The 21,390-nt window shown below is 34.4% G+C and overlaps 1 protein-coding gene across 2 annotated transcripts in view; it reads left to right on the top strand.

Moving 5' to 3' along the window:
- LOC149543442 (Surfeit locus protein 5 subunit 22 of Mediator complex) overlaps nt 1–18,245 on the top strand; it is a 65,341-nt gene extending 47,096 nt beyond the window's left edge. The window contains exons 2-4 of one of the 2 annotated variants that reach the window (XM_089798235.1): nt 10,793–10,986; nt 17,409–17,474; nt 17,870–18,245. In XM_089798235.1, the coding sequence (XP_089654361.1) occupies nt 10,801–10,986; nt 17,409–17,474; nt 17,870–18,049 (432 nt within the window). In that variant the 5' untranslated portion in view covers nt 10,793–10,800 and the 3' untranslated portion in view covers nt 18,050–18,245. Of the gene's footprint in view, nt 1–10,792; nt 10,987–17,408; nt 17,475–17,821 lie in introns of both variants that reach the window. The other variant, XM_089798234.1, reaches the window with a different exon arrangement.
- Nucleotides 18,246–21,390: the final 3,145 nt, after the last annotated feature.

The following is a 21,390-nucleotide window of genomic DNA, read 5'->3' as shown; positions in this document are numbered from 1 at the left end:
GCATACCGGTCGTAAGAGCAACTAAATGCCGTCAACGCAAGGGTTGCCCACTTCATGAACCAGATGCATGAAGTGAAGCATGAGAGGGAGTCCTGGAAAATGACTGCGAATATGTATACGGCAGAATGGGACATCGCTCAACAGCAAGATTGCGGTTAGATATGAATGAACTCCGAGAGCGGTCAGAGAAGCTTGCACAAGAGGTGGCATACTACATGGGATTGTATCATCAAGCAGTCCATCGAGAGCACAGGAGAGGAATATCCTTCTCAAATAGAATGTTTATGACACAAATGAACACTTTGTTGAGATGTGGCCATATCCTGATTCCTATGGATACAATTTGGGAAGGTGCAAGACTGACACTAGGAGCTTCATCATTTGGAACTGCGCAAATAGGAGTGGGAATGCCACCTATTGGGAATCCAAATATCCAGCTTCCACGAGGAGGAGCTCAATGAGCATTTGTTTTATGTTTTGGCTTTGTGTGTTTGTAATCGATGCTTTAGATGCTCGTTAATAAAGTGCATATTGTTTTTGTTTCTAAACATTGTCTCAAATGTGTATCACCTAATGAGGTGATCTTAATTCAATATGAATGTTTAGAATTTTTGGAATTTTGTGAATGTTTTTGGGATTTTTGAAATTTTTTAATTTTGTTTTTGATTTTGTTGATATATAGATGTTTTTGGTAGTATTCAAAAGTAAAGCTCAGCATAGCTCAAACCGTTTTAGTTTTTATTTTTCAAGTTCGGTATAAGTGGATTGATGTCATGTTTGAAAGTTGTAGTGTGAGTGTGAGAAATCTCTGTAGTAGAGTGACAGTAGATAGACATAGTTAGAACAACTGGTGACTGAAGCGAGAGAGAGTTTCTGAGATCACTAAAGGAATGTCATTGTAGTAGAGCGACAGCAGATAGACTCAGTTAGAACAATTGGTGACTGACGCAAGAGAGACTTTCAGAAAGTATAGGACATTTCCCTCTAGAATAGGTAGGTTGCCCCTTAGACTTATGACTGATTTCAATCCATGTAGGTATGAGCAATGTTTTGAAGTTAACTGAGAGCTTATGCACAAGCGAAGATAGCAAAGCTAAAGCATAAAACTTGCAAAGAGAAAATCACTCAAAGCAGGAAAGAAAAAGATAGTTGTACAGGAATGTTGAGCAATTGTTTTTTTTTTGGATTTTTAGATTTTTTTTTTTTGGGTATTATCAAGATGGTTATCGCTAGGTTTTCACCAGGATAATGATTTTTTTAGGACATTTTGAATTTTTTAGCATTTTGTTTAGAGATATCTAGCTCTCCAGTATGATCACATTGGTTTATCCCCATTGTCTAGCAACGTGTAGGACAAAATGTAGTAGCAAGTTGGTGGATAAGTAGAGATGGATAGGCAAATAATATGAAGCAAGTGAAAGTGATCCTCAAGGACCGACTCCTCAAGAGTACCCAAGCTAGGTAAAAGGATATAGCAATATGGTGTAATGGAAGGTAGCATGTAGGATATCGACATGATGTCATGAAATGTAAGTTATCCAAGAGAATGGACATGTCAAGAGGTTTCTGAGAACTGATTTTTATTATTATTATTATTTTTTGATCAAACCCAAAGGGTAAAGTGAATAGGATAGCAAATTTTGGTATGGAGGCTATGAGATGTGGGATACACAAGATCATGATAGGGAAACCGATAGATAAGATAGCCAATGCTCATAGGTAGATCAACTTTGTCAAGATCAAAGGTGAAAGAGCGAATAGATGGGTGATGGAAGAATTACACATGATGCTTGTTTGCCAAGTTTTCATCATGGTACTTGTCCAAAGTGCCACATGAAGTGGTTTTCACAATAGGACATTAATTTTTTTATTTTATTTTTTTGCTACCAAGGTGCCACAAGAAGTGGTTTTCACCAAGGCACTTTTTTCTTGTTTTTGTATTCTTTTGAATTTTTTTTATAGAAAGAGTTCAAGACTTTTTCAATTTTAATAGTACTCGTATTAGAAGGATAAGTCATTATAGGCCAAGACCATAGAAATGTATGCTCAAAGATGCTGATAGGGTAATGGAAGGGAGATTGCAGGAAAAGGAGAGGTAGATGGATGATAAGGTTGTAGGTTTTGGATGGATAGATGGAGGATGGATAATAGGGAAGTGTAGGCTTCAAAAGATTGTAGAAGGGTAGGTGCAAAAGTGGGAAAGATCAACAAAGACACACACCTTGAAGGGTAGTGGAATATTTGAGTAGATATGGATGAGATAGCTTGAGTTTTCAATGTAGGAGATGGTAGAATAGTTTTAGAAAAAGAGGGAGTGGAAGGTTTTGAAACCTTTTTAGGAAGATGTTTGGAAGAAGATGGACTGGAAGCCTTTGGATGCTTGAATGTCAACTTTGATTTGTTTTCAATATTCAAGTCCTTCAAAAGAGACCTGGGAATCCATATAGCTTTTGATTTTTCATTAGATGCTTTGGAATGCATTTCTTCAATAATGGATTTAGGAACCCATTCTTGCTTTGATTTTGCAACAGCGGACCTTTGTGGTCTCTTTTGTGCATTTTCTTTCTTAGCATTCACATGTCGATTAGAGGAGACATAATGATTATGTTTATTTTTAAGTTGATCATCCAAATTGCTTCCAAAAGGCAGGGGACTTGTGGATGACGAAGGTTGATATGGCTGGTTTAGATGGAAAGCTTTATATGAAGGACTCAAGGGTATATATCTTTGTTGATCTTGAGGTAGGGTAGGAGAATTAGGTTATGAGTTAAGAGTGGAATTAGGAGATGGAGTAATATAAGGTCCCAAAAATAGATGGAAGGTTTGAAGGCTTTAGCTTAGATGGATAAGGACCAAGGATAGATTTAGAAGATACAAATGGATAGTGGATAGGGATATCAGCATCCTTAGAGTGAGCAACATGACCTAGGCCATTAATAGACTCACATGTGACTTTAATAGGAGTAACACCGTTTATAGGAGCACTTATAGCTTGAGTGTAGATTTGAAGTGGATGTGGAGAAGTAGAACAAGAGGGTGAGAGAAAAGCATCCTTCTCTTGATTGTGACTAGTACCATTAGGGATGGTGAAAGGAATATCATGATCTTGCCTAATAGAGAGACATGATATGGGAGATGGAGGACTATGTGGCTCTTGAGATGGAGGGATGGCATCTTGAGGGAGATGAGAGGGTTCTTGATCTTGACCTTTAGCTTTTTTAGAATCCTCTTGACATGGGCCCACTTTTAAGGACAAAGTAGAATGTGGAGTTTGCATGGTAGGCTCTTGAAGAGATAGTGAAGGACTAGCTGGAGTGGGAATAATAGGAGTAACAATGCATGAAGGTTTTGGATCTTTAGTATGAGTAGTATGAAAGAGGTTTGCAGCTAGGTCAAGATTAGCTTGGGTTTCTTTTAGAGGCAGCCCTTGAGGGTACACATAGTCAATAGCGAAAGTAGTGAGTTCTTTATTTGGTGGAGGTATGTTGGAAAGCTTATATGCTTTAGAAGGTGATGACATGTTGGATTTGAACCATTACTAGACATGGTTTCATGTTGTTGATTAAGCTTGAGAGTAGTATCTTTAAAAGATAATTTCTTAGGTTTTGGAATTATGCCTTCATCAAATAAATCTTGGATTTTATTTTTCAACTCCATGCAATGTGAAGTTTCATGTAGATTATGTCTATGATAGGTACAATATTTACTCATAAAGCATACTCTAGCCAAAGTAACTCTAGGTAAAACAATGAGTTTCATTTGAAGAAGTTCATCCAAAGTTGATTCATAAGATTTTCTCAAAGGGGTGAAATCACGCTTTGGTTTAGGTCCCCAAGGTTTTCCTTCAAATATACTTCTAGATTGCTTGGGTGTTTGTGCATTGTTCTTAGATGGCTTGGATTCAACATCATAAGAAGTTGATGGTTTGGTATCATTGGAGGAAGGAGAATAATCTCGCCAAGAGAATTTGTTCGATGATGTTTCATCTTCTTCCTTTAGTCTTTGAAGTTAAGCACTCATGAATGGATTTGTTTCTTCATGTTTGCAATAAGATGGCTTCTTCCTCAGTAGGAATGTTGGATTAACACATATTAGCCATTGTGATGTCCTAGGTTTATGTGAAGCAAGACAACTCTCTTCCACCCTTAGTTGCAATAGTCATAGGTAGAAAAAATTTGACAGGTTTAGACTAAGACTGCGCTTAAAACGTCGTCTCAAAGTAGGTATAAGTGATAGCAAGGGTGATGTTTTCTAAGGTACAAGTAGTCAAAAGAGTGATGTCTAGAACAACCGAGATAATTGACTGTCGTGACAAGGAGGTATAACAATACAGTAGAAGAAGTAGAACAGTGAAGCAAAGAGACTCGTTCAAATGTGGGTCACAAGTGTTCAACCGAGATAGTTTAGTTTTAGATAGTTGCAAATAGAGTTGTGTAGAGAGTTTTATTAACATAGACCAGTGAAGATTCAAGAAGATGGTAGAGTTATTATTTTCAAGCAGTTTCTCATCAGATGGTTAACTCACCCTTTCAATAGTTTTGACTTGTTTGATGTTTATGCAGATTTTGAACTTTGAATACTCAAGCATGCCAAACACATCAACAATCCTATGAAGGCTTTCAACTAGGATATACAAAGATCAAGTATGGGGTGTCCTCGATATACACAAGGTACGTGAGGCCTAAATTTGTTTATGAAAGAAAATAATGCCACACAACCGGGAGGAGACAGTAACCCAAATCTCCACTTTCACTTCCCAAAGGTATAAAGTTCTTTGGAGCTTAGCCAAGAGTGACAAGATTATACTTCCACGAGAGGTGTCTTTCGATTAACCTCCCGATATTTATACTTCGCCAGAATGCGGGAGTTGAGGTCATCCCAAGGGGTGATGAAATCCCCAAGCAGGCCTCCTAAAAAAACAAAACAAGTCCATTTATTTCTTGTGCACGCAAGATCATGCAAAGGCGCAAGAGGAGTGAATATGTAAGTAGCCTTGGGGTTTAAAAGACACTTGTTCTTTCCCAATGAATCTTTTGATTTTGTAATCTACTCTTGAAGACACTCATGTTTGGCATGCAAAGTTCTTTGCAACTTACAGTGTCATCAACATAAGAAATCGAGAGTTCAACAAAAGTAAATCGAGCGTCGTCAACATAAGAAATCGAGAGTTCGTCAACAAAAGTGAATCGAGCGTCGTCAACATAAGAAATCGATAGGGAAAAGAACCAATTCCTTTATGCATTCAAGATTAAGCAAGTGTTCTTTTTGAGCACCAAACTTCAAATATTTCATCACAATGGTTCTTTGATCCTTAAGCACTCAAGAGTGTGTTACTAACATGCATTCCAATGAAATTTTGTTCTCTTCAAAAGTGTGCTTTAGCATTCATTCCAATGAAAAACATGTAGGTTTTAATCCATGGCATTCAAGATTGAATTTTAGCAACATTCATTCAAATGAAAGATTTGTCAATTTATTAAGACACTCAAGATTGAATTTGATTGTTTTAGATTTAAAGGCATTCAAGAGTGTGTTTGGATTTTAAATTTTAATTGCAACATTCATTCAAAGACAAATGATTAATCGTTCAAGTTTATTCCTTTCTAATTTAAAATCCTTCCATGTGCTTCATTGTCACTTTCCATATACCTGCAATAAAAGAGTTTCATTAAAACTCAAAGATTTGCATCATGAGTTAATGTTTTTATGAAAAAAAAAAAAAAACTATTAAAAATAGAATTTTGAACATAAAAATCTGAATATTTTACTATGAGCTCTTGAAAGTGTCAAAAATCTACAATAAAAATTTCAGATCAAAGTGTTGAGATTTATCTCATAAATTAAATTTTTATGGAAAACCATAAAAAAAAATTAAAATTTTAGTTTAAATCCAAAAAATTTGAAATTTTTATTGGGGTATCCTGACATCAACATAAACTCTCAATAAAAATTTTAGATCTTAATTTGATGATTTGGAGGGTAAATTGTTTTTTTAATGAAAAATCATTAAAGAATTATTAAAAACCGAATTTTGATCCAAAAATACTGCCATTTTTTCCGTGCACGCCAGCCATTTTCCAGAACTTGCAAAAATAAATTTCAGATCAAAATACGTTGTTTTGCGTGCACAAAAAATTTGCATATGAAAAACCATAATTTTTTTTTATAGAAAATAGAGTTTCTATCAGAAAAATCTGAAATTTTGCATGTGATTTCTCCCTACTGTCTAGAACCTTTAGTAAAAATTTCAGACCAAAATTCATCGATTTGGTCTGCTTTTTATGATTTTTATGAAAAATCATAGAAAGATTAAAAAAATAGAATTTTGATCAATTTTATAAAAAACTTTAGAACATGAGAAGGAAGAAGAACATTAGAAATGGAAGAAGAATAAGACGGAGAAGAGAAAGAGGTCTCTCAAATGCTTATTCCAATTCTTGTGATTGTTGGATGTCTTCTTGAAGCATCTTCAAACCTACAAAAAATAAGATAATGAGGCTTTCTCATTTTGCCCCATGGTGGGCGCCAAAAATGTGTGTGAGAAATGTGGATCATGTATCTGCAAAACCAACACACTTCAATAAGACATTAGATCATAGGGTTAGCACATATAATGAATCAAAATTGAGCATAAAACCTATGAAACCGTCCTATTGCTCTTTAACTAAGGAATGAGTATGTAAATGGAATTAATTCCTCTCAGAATTAAGACCAAATCAGTGACAATAACACCCCTAGAATGAGAGATTCAAGCTAGCATGAATGCAAAATTCAAACTTAGAATTGAAATATTAAGCTAGCATGGAGTACAATCAAGCTAAGAAATTAAGCTAGAATGAATTAGAATTGAAAGATAGAATGCTTAATTTCACTGAATTTCTTTGCTCTAAAATTGCTTCCTTTAGCTCTTAGAATGCCTTGTAATTATAGATTTTTCCAAGGGCTTGGGGTAGAATTGAGAATTTACCATGGTGAAGGTAAAAAATGAATTAAAAATCATTTTAAGGGAATCCACATTGATTAAAAATTCATAAATGAAGATCCCATTTGGATTATTTTATTCAAAATAGAGAACCCATTTTGATTAAAATATTGAGCACTTAGAATGGAATAATGATTTATGAATCCACTTTGGGATAGAATAATGATTTTATGAATCCACCTTGAATAAAGAAATTTTTTGAATCTATTACGAATAAACAATGAATATCATTGAATTCCACTTTGAGTAAAGAAATATTTTGAATCCATTATGAATAAACAGTGAATTTCCACTCATTATGAATAAACAGTGAATTTCCACTCATTATGAATAAACTATAAATTTCTACCTATTATGAATAAAAATTAATTTCCTTAAACCCACTATGAATAAAATATTCATAATGGAGTTAAGGTCCCATTTTGAATATAAAATTCATTTTTGGAGATAAATGTCAATTTTCAATTTATTTGAAATGAATATTCATGTGTATTAATTTGAATATTCAAATGGGTTGTAATAGTTGATTTGAATTAATTCATTTTATTCTTTTATTCAATTAATTCAATTTGAACCTTCACCATGAGATATAATTCTGCATTTAAAGGATTGACCAATTTTGGGTGATTACACTATCTAGTATGACGACAGAGCTAACTAGTATGTTGGTAGTGCTAACCAATACAGTGGCAGTGCTGACTAGTACAGTGGTAGTACCAACTGGTACAATGGTTGTGTATTGTTGAGTAGGTTGGTTGGCTTGTACTATTGACATGTGTAATTTGGGATATCACAGTGGTATCAAAGCTGGTAATCTTGCTAGCTTGTCAGGCTTGTACTATTGACATGTGCCATTTGGGATATCACATTGATATCAGAGCTGGTAATCTTTGCTAACTTGTTGGGTATTGAGATCTAATCATGGTGCTGAGTGATGATTTGAGTAAAATGTTGAGAGAGTTAAGAATAAGTCAACCTAAGCTCACTAGCAGACAAAGGAAAAACTTAACCTCTTGGTGACACAAGGCCTTGGGTAGAGCAATAGGAGGTGCGAACTCCCAATTTGGCTGTCACTGAAGCAAATCAAATGAGATTGGATTAGTGGTGGATGGCAGGACATCCCTCTCAAAGATTTGTAGACTTGCAAATGAAGTATTTGTCATCTCAACACAATATACTCTTCAACAATGGTTTGGAGCGGGAGATTGATAATTGGCTATAGGATTAAGTCATATAGACACCAGAGGATATGAACAAGGAAAAGACTCTAATTGCCCCTTTAGATGGAGAAAAGCAAAATTCTCAAGACAATGAAAAGATTGAAGATGGAGAAATCATTGATGATTCAAACAAGGTTGATGATGGAGAAATCTTTGAAGTCAAGGAATAAGACAAAATAGCAGATTTGAAACAAGATTACAACAAAACCAATGTTGAAGTGGGCCTTCATATGAATCCGGAGGATCCATTGTGTAAAACAAGGATCCGGCACAAATCCGGTGAATCCTTGAGGATCCAATGCAAATCAACAAGAATCCACTAACAGGCCAAGGTTCTAAGTGGGTCCAATTTATTTAATATGACATTTTTAATATATCTCCTAACCCACCCTAAAGCAACCTTTTTATGCAACATCCAAATACATTTCAGCTCACATCTGCTGTTTATTTCACTCTCTCATTGTATATTTTACTTAATTTTTTGTATAATATAATGGACACACACAGACACACACCAACATAGAAACACACACGAACCCTTACAAATCATAATAGGATTTTTTTTCACAAATCCATGGATCCGATTTGCATTTTGTGTTATTGAGGGGTCAATTTATCAAGATTTTGCATTGTGATTTCATTTAGTAGATTAGTTTTGTTCAATCCTTTCTTGTTGATGTGGATTTGATGGTCTCTGATTTAACCCATAGTAAGCATTTACCATCCATATTGTTTTGTTGCAAATTAATATATAAGAAACTTCATTTGTGAGGTAAGTACTTACAGGTTTTATATATAAACCTTCTGAGATTGAAAAGGTAAATCGGATGTACACGCAATCATTTCCTTTCATGCAAACTCTATTGACGAACTCGTATGGTTTACATAATTATAAAACTTGTTTAAAGTTTATAGAAATAGTTTTATATCTCAAGTAGCTTCTCTTGCTAATCTGGACAGAGGTTTTAGCTTTTATGCTATATCCTTTTGCACTGTCTTGCAAGAGACAAGTTAAAATGTCAACAAATAGCGAAGGGTATCAAACAATATTTCAATGCCCAGAAAAGTTGCATAGCTGCAGCCAGAAAAGCCTTCAAAAAATAGAGTGTCAGTTTTAAAATTTTCTCATTCGAATTTCCTAAGTGCTATACTTGTGTCTATAATAACTTTAAGCTACCAGTTGAAATTCTCACACTCATCGATGAAGAAGGTGTTCTTTATCAACCCCAACTTCTCAAGGGCTTTGTCAAAATCTTTGTACTTATTGATCTGAAACAAAAACATCTAATATAGATCTCTTTGATCATTGAAGACTCTTGGGCATCACACCCAAATCGCCTATCAGCTCTTACAGATCCTTGTGCCTGGCAAGCACAAATCAGCTTCAATGATTGAAACTTGACAGCATAACAACTGAAACCAAACAACAATTCCCTCGCATAAGCAGAAGCCATTTGCATCGACATAATTCTTGGGATACCATGTTAAAATTCAGTATATGTTATGTGGATTCTGCACTCTAGGGTTTGAATATAATTTATGAATACTGACCTTCAATCAGTCCTGCAGTTGAAACGCCTTGAATTGAATGCATAGAAAATTGGAAGTGAAAAAAGCTAAGTTAATAAGTTGAAATAAGAATAAGTCTACAATCTAGATTTTTTTAAATTATTGTGTAAAATCATGTGGTAAGTTTGTACACTTGCACAACAAAAAATCTACTCAAGCTTCACACATTACAATAATTAATTTCAAGAAATTAAAAAAAGAAAAATCTAGGCTTCGGCCCATTATCTATTAAAAAATAAATAATGATATCTACCTGCCTGAGAATAAAATATAGAAGAACAACTTAAAATAAGTTTTAGAGCCCTAAAAAGACAACAAAATACTCCTTTAATAAAAAACAACTTTATTCACTGAAATAAATGCCGAATGATAAACAGAACTTGCACTTATTACTAGGACAAAATCAACCATCAATAGGTGTTTCAACACCCAGAAAAGATGCATTGCGGCACCTAGAAAAGTTTGTTAAACTTTAAAGTAGATTTTAATTACCGAATTTTCTAACTGGTGTGGCCGTGCCTAGGACAGCTGCTGGACAGCCAGAAAAAAGCTGGATCATTTTGAATTCAGTTCCTTGATTTTCTTGTGTTCAAGCAATAACTTAAAATGCAACCTGTATTTGTGAGTTACTTCCACCATATCAATAGTAAATTAGAGTTCCGCTCATATCCTCTTCATGATGGTAGCTTGAATTCTTGTTTCCAAGTCAATATCTAATTTGGTATATTTTTTATGTGCTAAAAATACCAGGGCAAATGATGAGCTGTATTCAAAATTTTCCCCATGAGATTTTATATAGCTATATAGTACTTCAAAATGCTTTCATAGTTCATTATATGGAATCTAGATATTGCAAGATGTGTTTCTTCATTGTAGTGATAGTTGTTATTTGCCATGTTAAAACTCATTGTAGTCCACAATCATTTGTTTATCTTTTTATTATAGTTACACTCTTTCCTTTTATTGTGCCACTCAAACTTGAGCCGGGGAGATCTAGTAAATAATATGATTTGTGGTGCAGAATTTTCAATGAATAAGCCAGTGGTAGGTGGTGTGGGAGGTGCAGGTATTGGATTAGGTGCAAGAGTTATTTCTGGTCCCACTGCTACAGCTGCTCAAGCTGCAGCTCAGAAGCAGAAATCTCTCACACAACGGGCAGATACAGACATAAATACTATTCTAGATAACTTTTCTCACCTTATCAAAGCTGCAAGGGTAAGATGCTTTCTACAATTTCCATTTCTAATTTCTCCAGTTGCACTAAAATCTCATATCCATAGAGGGTTTCTAAGTCAAGGAATTATCATTCCGAGAGATTTCAGATTTAAATTGTCAGATTTAGGTAAATGATCACACTTTTCTGTATAAATGTTGTGCTTGTTTTCCATAGCTAGTATTGTGGTGATTTAGGATTTAGGAGTTGCATCATTTAAGTCTTCCAATTATTATCGTCTTCAGGCAATTTAGTGTATACAGTGCATGAATTAGTTAGCTTCCATTTCATCCCAGTCGTCCTGGTGCTATCCAATCATGCGCACGCAGTTGCTACAAGCCATGTAATTTTGGTATGTTTTTCTGTTATTTGCTTGTTTTCTCTGCTACTTTTCATCTTAATCTATTTTTCCTTTCTTCATCCTTGTTCTTTTTACCAGGCCCTTCCTTTCTCATGATTGTATTGCATTATATGGATTTATTTAGTAACATTTATAGGTATTAGGGACATTCCTCTTGTCAGACTCTTTTGGTTCCTGTTGATTTGAGTTTTGTTCCACTACAACATGCAAAATCAAAGACTTAGTATTCCAAGATTAAATGCTGAATTTCTAACTGTCTTTTGAATTAGGATGCTCGTATGCTAAACACTGTAGACGAATTGCGTAATCAAATGAGACAATGTCAAGGTTCTTTCTTAATTGTGGACTTTCACTTAGTTTTATGATGTGATATGCTGTTTATCACAAAGGGACTTACACTATTCTCTAGAATTTATCAACTAGATTTGATTGATATGGCTTCACAGTGTGCAATTATAATATATTCTGATTTCAAATTTATGAGATGCAACTTAAACTTGAACTTTCTAATTTGATCTGTGTCTACTTCTTCGTAAGGATGTAAGAAAGAGTGAATACTGAATATCCTTGGACTCTACTAGATATAGTCTTGTCATCAACTCCACTCATCTAGTGCAAGCTTCTAAGGTGTGTTCAAAACTTCAAATGACTTTCAAATCAATATTGTTTCCCTAATCCCATTGATGGATACAAATCAAAGATCAAGAATGAATTGAAGTTGAGTGCATTCAAATGTCATTTGATCACACAAGGCAAGACTCACAATTAGTAAGTTGTTAGTGGTTGATCTATGATTGAGTCAAGCAAGGATGCATTCACGATTACTTATTCCCAACTTTATTACTCGAAGAAAATTCTACTTAATAACTTGAAATTAAATCTATTCTAAGTGAGGAGTGTAGATCACCATGCAATACTTCCAAATAGATCACAAGTATTCACTGTGTAGGATACAACAATGAATAGTACAATGAATTTGGCAATACATTAGCAACAGTTCTCCCATACAAATGAAGAGAGCAAGTCTTATATAAGGGCTCAATTACAATGGGCAACCAATATTGAACATAATATATTGCGTAGATTAATCCACTAGAAGATGCTCAATTACAATGAGCGACCAAGATTAAACATAATCAATTGCTGAGATTAATCCACTACAAACCCTAATTAGGGTTGCCATTTCTATCATCCAATGATATCAAAGCACCACCACTTGGACCAATAGGAAAATTACAATGCTTTAAAGAGCCAAAGGTAATTGAGTTAGGTAGAAATTGTTAAACAAAAGGCACCGAATAGTGGGTCAATCAGAACTAAGTCCAATGAGAAAATTAAATGCCACATAGGCTTACATTAAATCTTCCTTTAGAAGATAATTTCCTTTGATCTTTTCTCTTTTTGCAAATTTAGTGGATCTCAACAGTATATCAGTAAGATCATCCATTAGAGGAATTGACACCCTTTGCATCTTCCAATCAACAATATCTAATTTAGTGGTACTTGTGGCAAGGATTCTTCCCGAATCTAGCATGTTGTCTTTCCTATAGGCTATGAAGGCCTTAAATGCTGCAATTCTTCTCATCCACTCACCACCATATTTTTCACTTGCACCGATGTCAGGGATGCCATTAGATTGATGAACAGTAGTAAGGTGATGGATGAGGAAGGTTTATGTTAGTAAACAAATTTCCTTTGGTTTAAATGATTTGTCATAGCTTGACTAAAGCCTACTTGACACAAGAAAATCTATCACCAACATTTAAGCTAGTTTCCCACAACTAAGCTTTCTGCATTTAAGGGTGCACCATGCAACTTCCTCCGATGGGCTGAAATTCTTCACAAATTGCACCTATGGATTGGAGTCTTTCTTTGATTGATGTAATTGCATGAGAGCGCCTCAAGAATTCTTCCTCCTACACAACTTCCTCCATCCATGCCTTTGATGCTTGAAATGCCATCTTCATATTCTCCAAATTATCAATCAATTCTCTTTCAATGTTTGTTCTTGTTGAGCGTTGTTTTAAAAAAACTACTAGAAATTTGAGATTCACATTCCCCTCTTGACATATTAATGAGGTTATTACCAAGGTCCAATAAGTTTGTATGTCAACTGCGTAGATAGCTTAATTGAAGATAAATGTGATTGTTGACAAGGAGGCCTTGGCTGGTTTGATCATTGGAAGGCTGCAAAACACACTTCAACAACATTTTTTTTGTATTTTCTTGATTTTCAATGTATGCAATTTGCTAACAATGCAAATGAGGCTAATTCTACTATGAATCCTATACTTCACCAATTTTCCAAAAAAATGCAAATGAGTAAGGTAATGCGAATTTTAAGCAATTCACCAAATTTAAATCCTAACAGACATCAACCATCATTGTATCATTCTTGAGAATTGAAATATCAGAGAAGTGGAAAATCCACACAATATAAATCTGAAATACTCACAATTCATACTATGCCAATGCAATCGTCAATGGAATATGCTTAAAATGTAGAATTTCTCAAAAATCATCAAATCATGAAGCTGCTGCGGATGCACATGCACATGAGACAAATTTATCCTTTGGTTCAAATAGAATGTTTCTCTAATAAATCGTCACAACAAGATGATCCAAGAATGATAAACACCAAACTAAAAGTTTGTAGATATACTTACAATTGGCTCTTTGAGATCAATGAGTAAGCCTGCAAAAATTCACAATTTGTCATTGATAGCAAAAAAATCACATCATGAATGAAGCCCAATTGCATATAGTTTTATTGCATAAAATATATAATCGTTGTTACATCATTTTTATAGTGCTTCAACTTAGAAAACAAGAAACCTGTAGCTAGGGTTTCAACGACGCATAAAATGGTGAAATAAAATTAAATCTATTGTTTAACTAAGAAAAACTACTCCTAAATTGATTGCTATTGTGTTGACATGGATTCTCTTCCTTTATTACATCAATTATATGTGAAATTGAACTGGAATCAACCCCTAAAATGAAGAAAACTGAACTACAGTTCCATTGTTTTAACTAGAAGGGCTCATGTTTTGGATCTCCACCCTGTTCTTCACACCCAAAAGGCATGGAATCAACCGCCTTTCTGAATTCTAATTGATAGTAAACAACTTGATCAAACAAAATGACCCATATCATGCATCAAACCCCTTCAAAAAACTATTTTTTCACAAAATGTGAAAAATATGCATGTTCATGGATTTTAGGTCGATAGTAACTCCAAGAAATGCAGATCTGAAAACTGGCCAAGTCTAAAAAAATTTGATCACCCTGAAATTTCGGGGTTCGAGGCAATTCCGAAAAACTCAATATTGAAAAATGGCAAGTGCCAAAAATCTCTGATCTTGTCAAAATTGAACACTTAGCATTCTGAAGAATGCAGGGGCGAGCTTTGCAAAACCTGTGTTACCTCTTGGACTTCCTCAAATCTTGGCAACTCCATGAATGTCAGCTTCCCTTGTTACTTCTTTGTAAACCTCAAAAGATGTGCACCGAACTTCTGGATATCTTCGACGTTGTCCATGATTTGCCTCAAAATTTTCATTAAGACAAAACATTTGTTGCAAATCTTCCTGGGTGTTCATTGCAACAACCATTCCTTGGAGTTGTTGAATGACGTTTCTCGTGGAATAGAGTCTTGGCCTATGTCTGTGTCGGTGATCTAACTATGTAGATTACCCATCTTGGTGGGAGTGTGACACCACTTGAAGTGGTATTTCATCTGTAGAACAGTTGTCATATCTGAGTTTCTGTATTTCTGCCAAAGAAGACCAAAGGTGGTCGGCCAAGGATTATAATTCATTTGACAATACCATGCTACCTTCCTTGGTAGTGCACAATATATTTAAAGGACCCTACAGTTTCCAAGAACACAATTATCAACCGACACGTACAACTACCCAAGAGTGACATCAAACTTAATATAGACAATTAATATGTTAACGGATAACCAGTATTATTAAACATAAATAGGCATTGTATGCTGGCTGTAGGGAGCAAGCCAAAAGGAAATTCTTCATCCTTGTAAGAGGAGGGCAGCAAGATTAAAAGTAGGCATTCAGCACACTTTTTTGTTCATTCACATCGTTTATTTGCAGCTGCTATGAAACTTGATTTAAATTTATGAATGATTGAAACCATAGTTCAAAATCTCTTTCTCTGCCACTTATCGGCGAGGCAAAAAAAAGTTTTCTTAGCAAATATTGGAGATAAATCTGTAACTTCTCAAAAAAATATCGGGAATTTTAAATCGATCTACAAGGCTGCCAAACACTATTTCTCTCCTCCAAAACCTTCTCTCCTCCAAATGCTAAAAAATGCAAAATGAATACAAAATAGACAGCTCGCTGGGCGTCACTGCTGCTGCCTGCGAGAAGTATGCTAGTTACTGCAAGAAGTGGCCGAGAAGTCAGAAAACCTTGTTATTTCTCATTTTGTGTAACTTCTCACAAGAAGCAGAGATATCTGCCACTTCTTGGCAAGATTTTAATCTATGATTGAAACCTTGAAAAATAAAACCACTCTATTTGAGATTGAAAAGCCCTGTTGTTTATGTATGATTGAAACGATGAAAATGCTGCCCCATTTTGTCATTGTTTTTTGTTTAATGATTTATATCAGAATTTGACCCTTTGCAGCAATGTAGTGCACTCAAATTCATTGCTATTTGCTGGAAAATGCACTCAAATGTGTTGTTCAAACTTCAAAGTCTTCTTCAAAATTTTTGAAGTCACTGTATTGTTTTCAATCTGATAAATTTGAAATTAATAAATTATGACAGAAGCAAGGTTTTTAAAATTTTTTTAATCATTGTTTTTTGCAGCATGAGTGAGGATGAGGGTCAAGAGGTTGAAAGAAATTCATAGTGAAAATATATCATTTTATGTCCCTCATGGCAGTTGGATCACTTTGTGAGACCACTTGCATTTTCCAAAAACACTTCATATTCTGGCCCTGTCTAATTCAAGGGCCTCAAGGATTTTGACTCATACCCGAGACAAACCCTTTAACTCGAACTTGCACCTAAGATAGTTCTAAGATGACATGCTGCTATGACTTCAAAATTTTGCCATGCTACCAGTAAGACTACTCACACCTAAAGCGAAAAGAGGGGGTCTCTATTTGCAATGGGGTGATGACGTGAAAGCGTCACAACAGGCCCTCTCAAGAAGGATTATGCCATAAATGATAAAATCTGGACAAATCCTTTCACAGAAAAAAATTAATGAGTATAAATGAATGACTAATCAAAATAAAGAATTAGGAGACTATTTTATCGAAACGGATGCCTGAACAAAAACAAAAGTCTGACCAAATATGCCTGTAACAGATATGCATTTGTCATATCATTGATTGATCTTTGTCAGCCTAAGAGTTTTAGAAAGCATCTTGTTTTATTAACCTCAATTCAACCATCTGTATGAATCCTGACTAAAACTCTAGGCTTGTGGGGCCTAGTCTGAGTTCTGATTACATGTATCTTCAATTTTACCTTTGGTCTTAATTTTTATTGTACCCCTAATGTTTAACATCACTGGAATCTACACAAAATTCAAAATTCCTGATTGTAGCACAAAACACCAAAAATTGCATTTACCCATGGGTAATCAGCACCAGTTCCTTGATAAATCAAATCAGCATGCCAGTATTTTTATAAATCTTGTCCAACGCAGAAAATAACGGGTTATTACCTTCTTTGAAAGATCTCTCTAGGTTTTGCTTATAAGTTCATGTTTTACAAATTTGTTGCAGTATAATGCGTTTTTTAATTTACTGTGTAATTCATGTTTGTAAACAGGTGTAGTTGAATTCCATTTACACTTTAATTGCTATGCTTTTGCCTTGTAAATGTAATGTGACTAGGGCTTGAATATTCAACACTGTAATACCCTCCATTCCAATAAGTCTATATGCATTTAAAGATATGTGTTAAGTTGGTAAAATATGCTGAACATCAATCTCTATTCGATAATTTTGTCAACAGAAATGGCAACTTCCCATTGTTAAATACATGTTTTCTCTAATGGCAATAAATATGGTTGATAGGTCAGTGATGCACCATTTCGAAACTCACAGGAGGCATTTCAAATGGAGATACACGCTTCACGTGTGGTGAGAGAATTTCCTGTCTTCTGTTTTTGGTGTTATCTCAATTAAAAAAAGCACCATTTCTCAGATGAAATATGTATATGTTCCGAAGGACAAAGCATAAATGGGTGCTTGTGAGTTGAAAACTTGAAAACGACCAATACGCTTCTGTAACTAAGTCTTTATGTTGTCTTTTGTCTCAGTGTCCATATGATAGCTTGGATTTATGTAGTCAAATGAAAATTCAAAATTGCTCTTCTGAGATGAATAAATTTTCCTCAGAGTTTAGGAGCAACCAATAGTATTGCCTGCTTTCTAATTTTACATATTTGTTGTTCTGTCTTCAATTGATTTGTAAATGTAACATCCAGGTTCAAGCAGCTGACTCACTCTTGAAGCTTGTTTCTGAACTAAAGCAGACAGCTGTTTTCTCCGACTTTGCATCTTTAAATGAACATGTTGAGCAACGTGTTGCAAACTTTGAGCAGCAATCTGAAGAAACAGACCGACTTCTTTCAACTGTAGCTGAACAGGCTGCAACAAGTTTAAAAGAGCTTGAATCTCATTATTACTCATCCATTTACAGGACACCCGAGTGAGTGTTTATTGGTTAATAGAAGACATACTGTAGCTGTCAGCATATTCAGGGTTCCCTAGCTACTCACTGTATTTGTAGAGTACTATCTTGTAATTCTAATGCATTGGGTCTGTGTTGTAGCCAAAATATCTCAACATGTTTCAACATATTTTGATGGGTATACAATTCAAACAAGGGTAATGTTTGTCTTGTTTCTATTTTTAGCTTCAAATTGAAAGCCATGGACTCCAGTTTCAATCTATGTTCCAAGGAGTTTCCAAGACGGGGACATTTTAGGGGACAAGGACGTGTTTCCGGTAGAGGTACAGGTCGAAGCCAAAATTTAGGGGATGGGGATTAAAAACATAGGAGATCTTTTTATATGTAGAGACATAATTCAAATATGCACATCATAATATTCATAAACCATTCACCATAGACATTTTAGAAGATGAATACATAAAATATTATCAAATCGCAAATGCTTAGTACTTCCATTATAACAATATCACATACATACATAGCAAAAATCAATGCCTAAAGACTCCAAGTATCATGCATGAAATCCGAATGAAATAAAGAGAAGCCCAACTAAAATAGATAGTACGTCAAATCTTAAAATGAGTAGAAGAGTTAGTTTTTTAATGTTTAATGGACTAAATATGGTTTGCATATTTTTATTATGTCTTTAATATAATTTGGGGCTTTTGCGAACAACAATTTTTTTTTAAAAAAAAAAGAATTTTGGGTGTCTTTTGCCTTACCAGATTGGCTGGAAAAAGGGTGCGGCTAGTAGTTTCCCAAGTTTCTTACCAAAAAAAAATCCGTTTCGGGGACTATTATTTACCAAAAAGGGGACGACTTAGGGGATGACAAAATCCATCCTCGCATCCTTGTTTTGTCCTCGGGATGGGTACAACCCCAAACTCATAAGGGACGTATCCTCGTGGAACACTAGTTTCACTAAATCTGATCGAGCCAGTGTCTTCTCGACTTTGAATTGTCTTTTTTGAGTGTAAATGATGATTCGCTGGATAAAATATTTTTGTGCATGCATAGAATGTATTGTAATGCCTCCCTAGTAGCTTGATTCAAGATGTATTTTGGGATATTAGGTTCTTATGCATTATGAGTATGGTAGGAGGTTAGATGATACTTTATGTCACCTATTTTACACTTCCTATGATTCATTTCATATGTTTTTAAATATGGATTAGGAAGTATAGATTATTATGGACTTCTAACCCCACCAACCCATCTAACACTTATATCATGGTTGACATGTTTATATATACACGTTGTGTTGGTCAGTCATGCATGTATTAAAAGCTTAAAAATTATTGATTGATTCAGAGATGGAATCATGATCCAAATAGGAATCCTGAACCTAGAAGTCCTATTAGGGACCTAACTACCCAATTTGGGAACTTGGGGATTTTTATTCTTGTTTGGTTTGATGATATTTTACTTATGCCTTTATTGTGATTTTAAGTTTTATGTTTGGAAGTCTCAATATATGTTTATTCGAGTATATATGGGGGCACACATATATGCCCAAATAAATAAAGGAGTGTGTCCGCGCGCGTGCGCTATGTCTTTTACTATTCTATGCAAAAATGATAATGAAACCTTAGAATTGCTTTCATTTTAGGCTCTCTAATGAAGTTGTAAGATATCTAATCAAATTTGAATGAGTTCAATTTTTCGAGTTCTAGGAAGCAAGTCAAATTTTAGGGGTGGAGGATGTAATGTGTTCCTAGCAACCTGATTTACACTGGTATAAAAATAGCAATATGTGACCAAAAAAACCACTAAAATTTGTATATATGTGACTAAACTTAGTCATGTGACTAATAGTAGTTGATATCTAGTCATTTATAGCATTATTAAATTTACTGCTAAGCAATTTTAGTCATGTATTTGATCACTCATTTTGATCATTGATTTAGTGGTATATTTAGTAATTGATTTAGTAGTATATTTAATCACGTGGCTAGTCACATACTTAGTAGTATATTTAACATATTTAGTTGTATATTTGATAGTTGATTTAGTCACATATTTAGTAGTATATTTAATCATATATTTGGTCATATATTTAGTATATTTAGTCACATGCTTAGCGTATATTTAGTAGCATATCTAATAGTGTATTTGATTAAATATTTAGTAGCATATTTAATAGTGTATTTGGTCATAATAGGGCACGATGGAATTGAACCACCATCCATCTTCTTGTAAAGTAGGTGCTCTTCCATTGAGCTAGCACCCTTTAAAAAATGATCATATAATGTATTATTTTCTACATTGTCTTAGTTCTTATCTTTTGAGTTCATCCCAATCATTTCTTTAGTGATTTATACCGAGTTTCTATATATAATTAGTGTAAGCTATTGTAAAAAATTAAAAGATCTGAAGAAATAGACATCTCTTCTCACTATTCTTGCATCAATAATTATAAAAATCACAAAGAGTTGGAAGATTTTGTATGACCCATCATATGTAATAATTATAATTACAACTGACATCATTCCAAGAACTAGAAGTGGGAAGGGAACAACTTAGGAAGTATCCATTGGGACTAGTGAAGACAAAGAAAACCCAATATTTACTACTGATATTTCTTTATTCTAGTATAGAAATGGGGGATGGGAGGAATAGGTTAATGAAGCACTCAGTTACTCCCTTGTTGTCATGGTATGCTGAATAAAGGATTTCAGGATTCTTCCACATATCTAACTAGCATAAAAGCCTTTACTGTTAGAAATTATTTCTTCTATGAGTAGAAATACTCATTTTGATAAGGGCAAAAAATAGGGTATTTAGAGAATGGAAAAGCTATCATGGTATTCATACCATGAGATTAAATAATTAGTGTGTATACCGAAGACATGGGGATTGATAAATGTGACGAAGATCACATGCCACTATTAATAAAACTTAAATGTTGAAGAAAATAAAACTTGGATTAGAGCTGGTAAATAATAATTCAAGCAAGCCGTGAATGAAAGCAACCAATAAAATTTTAAATTTTCTAAACAAGCAATTTATTCAAATTTGTACTAAAGATAAAAAACGAGAATTGTCCCAAATTTAGGGAGCTAAATTAAAACAAAGAGACTACCATGTTTACAAGATAGGATTACCTCAAAATCTAGTAGTGTTGGTCCACTGTCAAACATAATATTGGCACCAAGAAGATTAGGTAGGCTACAGGGAACTACAAATGCATTCTTCACTTTCTTGTACCTAGTAGGTAAAGAAAAGAGATAAATATTTTGCAAGGAAATTACCTTGTTTGGATAACATAAAGACTCATCACCATTATGTACCTGTGAGTATCGTCAAAGACAACACTTTGAG

This window comes from Cupressus sempervirens, chromosome 8, assembly GCF_028749045.1.
Source record: "Cupressus sempervirens isolate cs-2001-9-10 chromosome 8, ASM2874904v1, whole genome shotgun sequence".
Taxonomy (NCBI): Eukaryota; Viridiplantae; Streptophyta; class Pinopsida; order Cupressales; family Cupressaceae; genus Cupressus; species Cupressus sempervirens.
The sequence above is the reverse complement of the archived record's forward strand: the minus strand, read 5'-3'. Positions and strand labels throughout refer to the sequence as shown.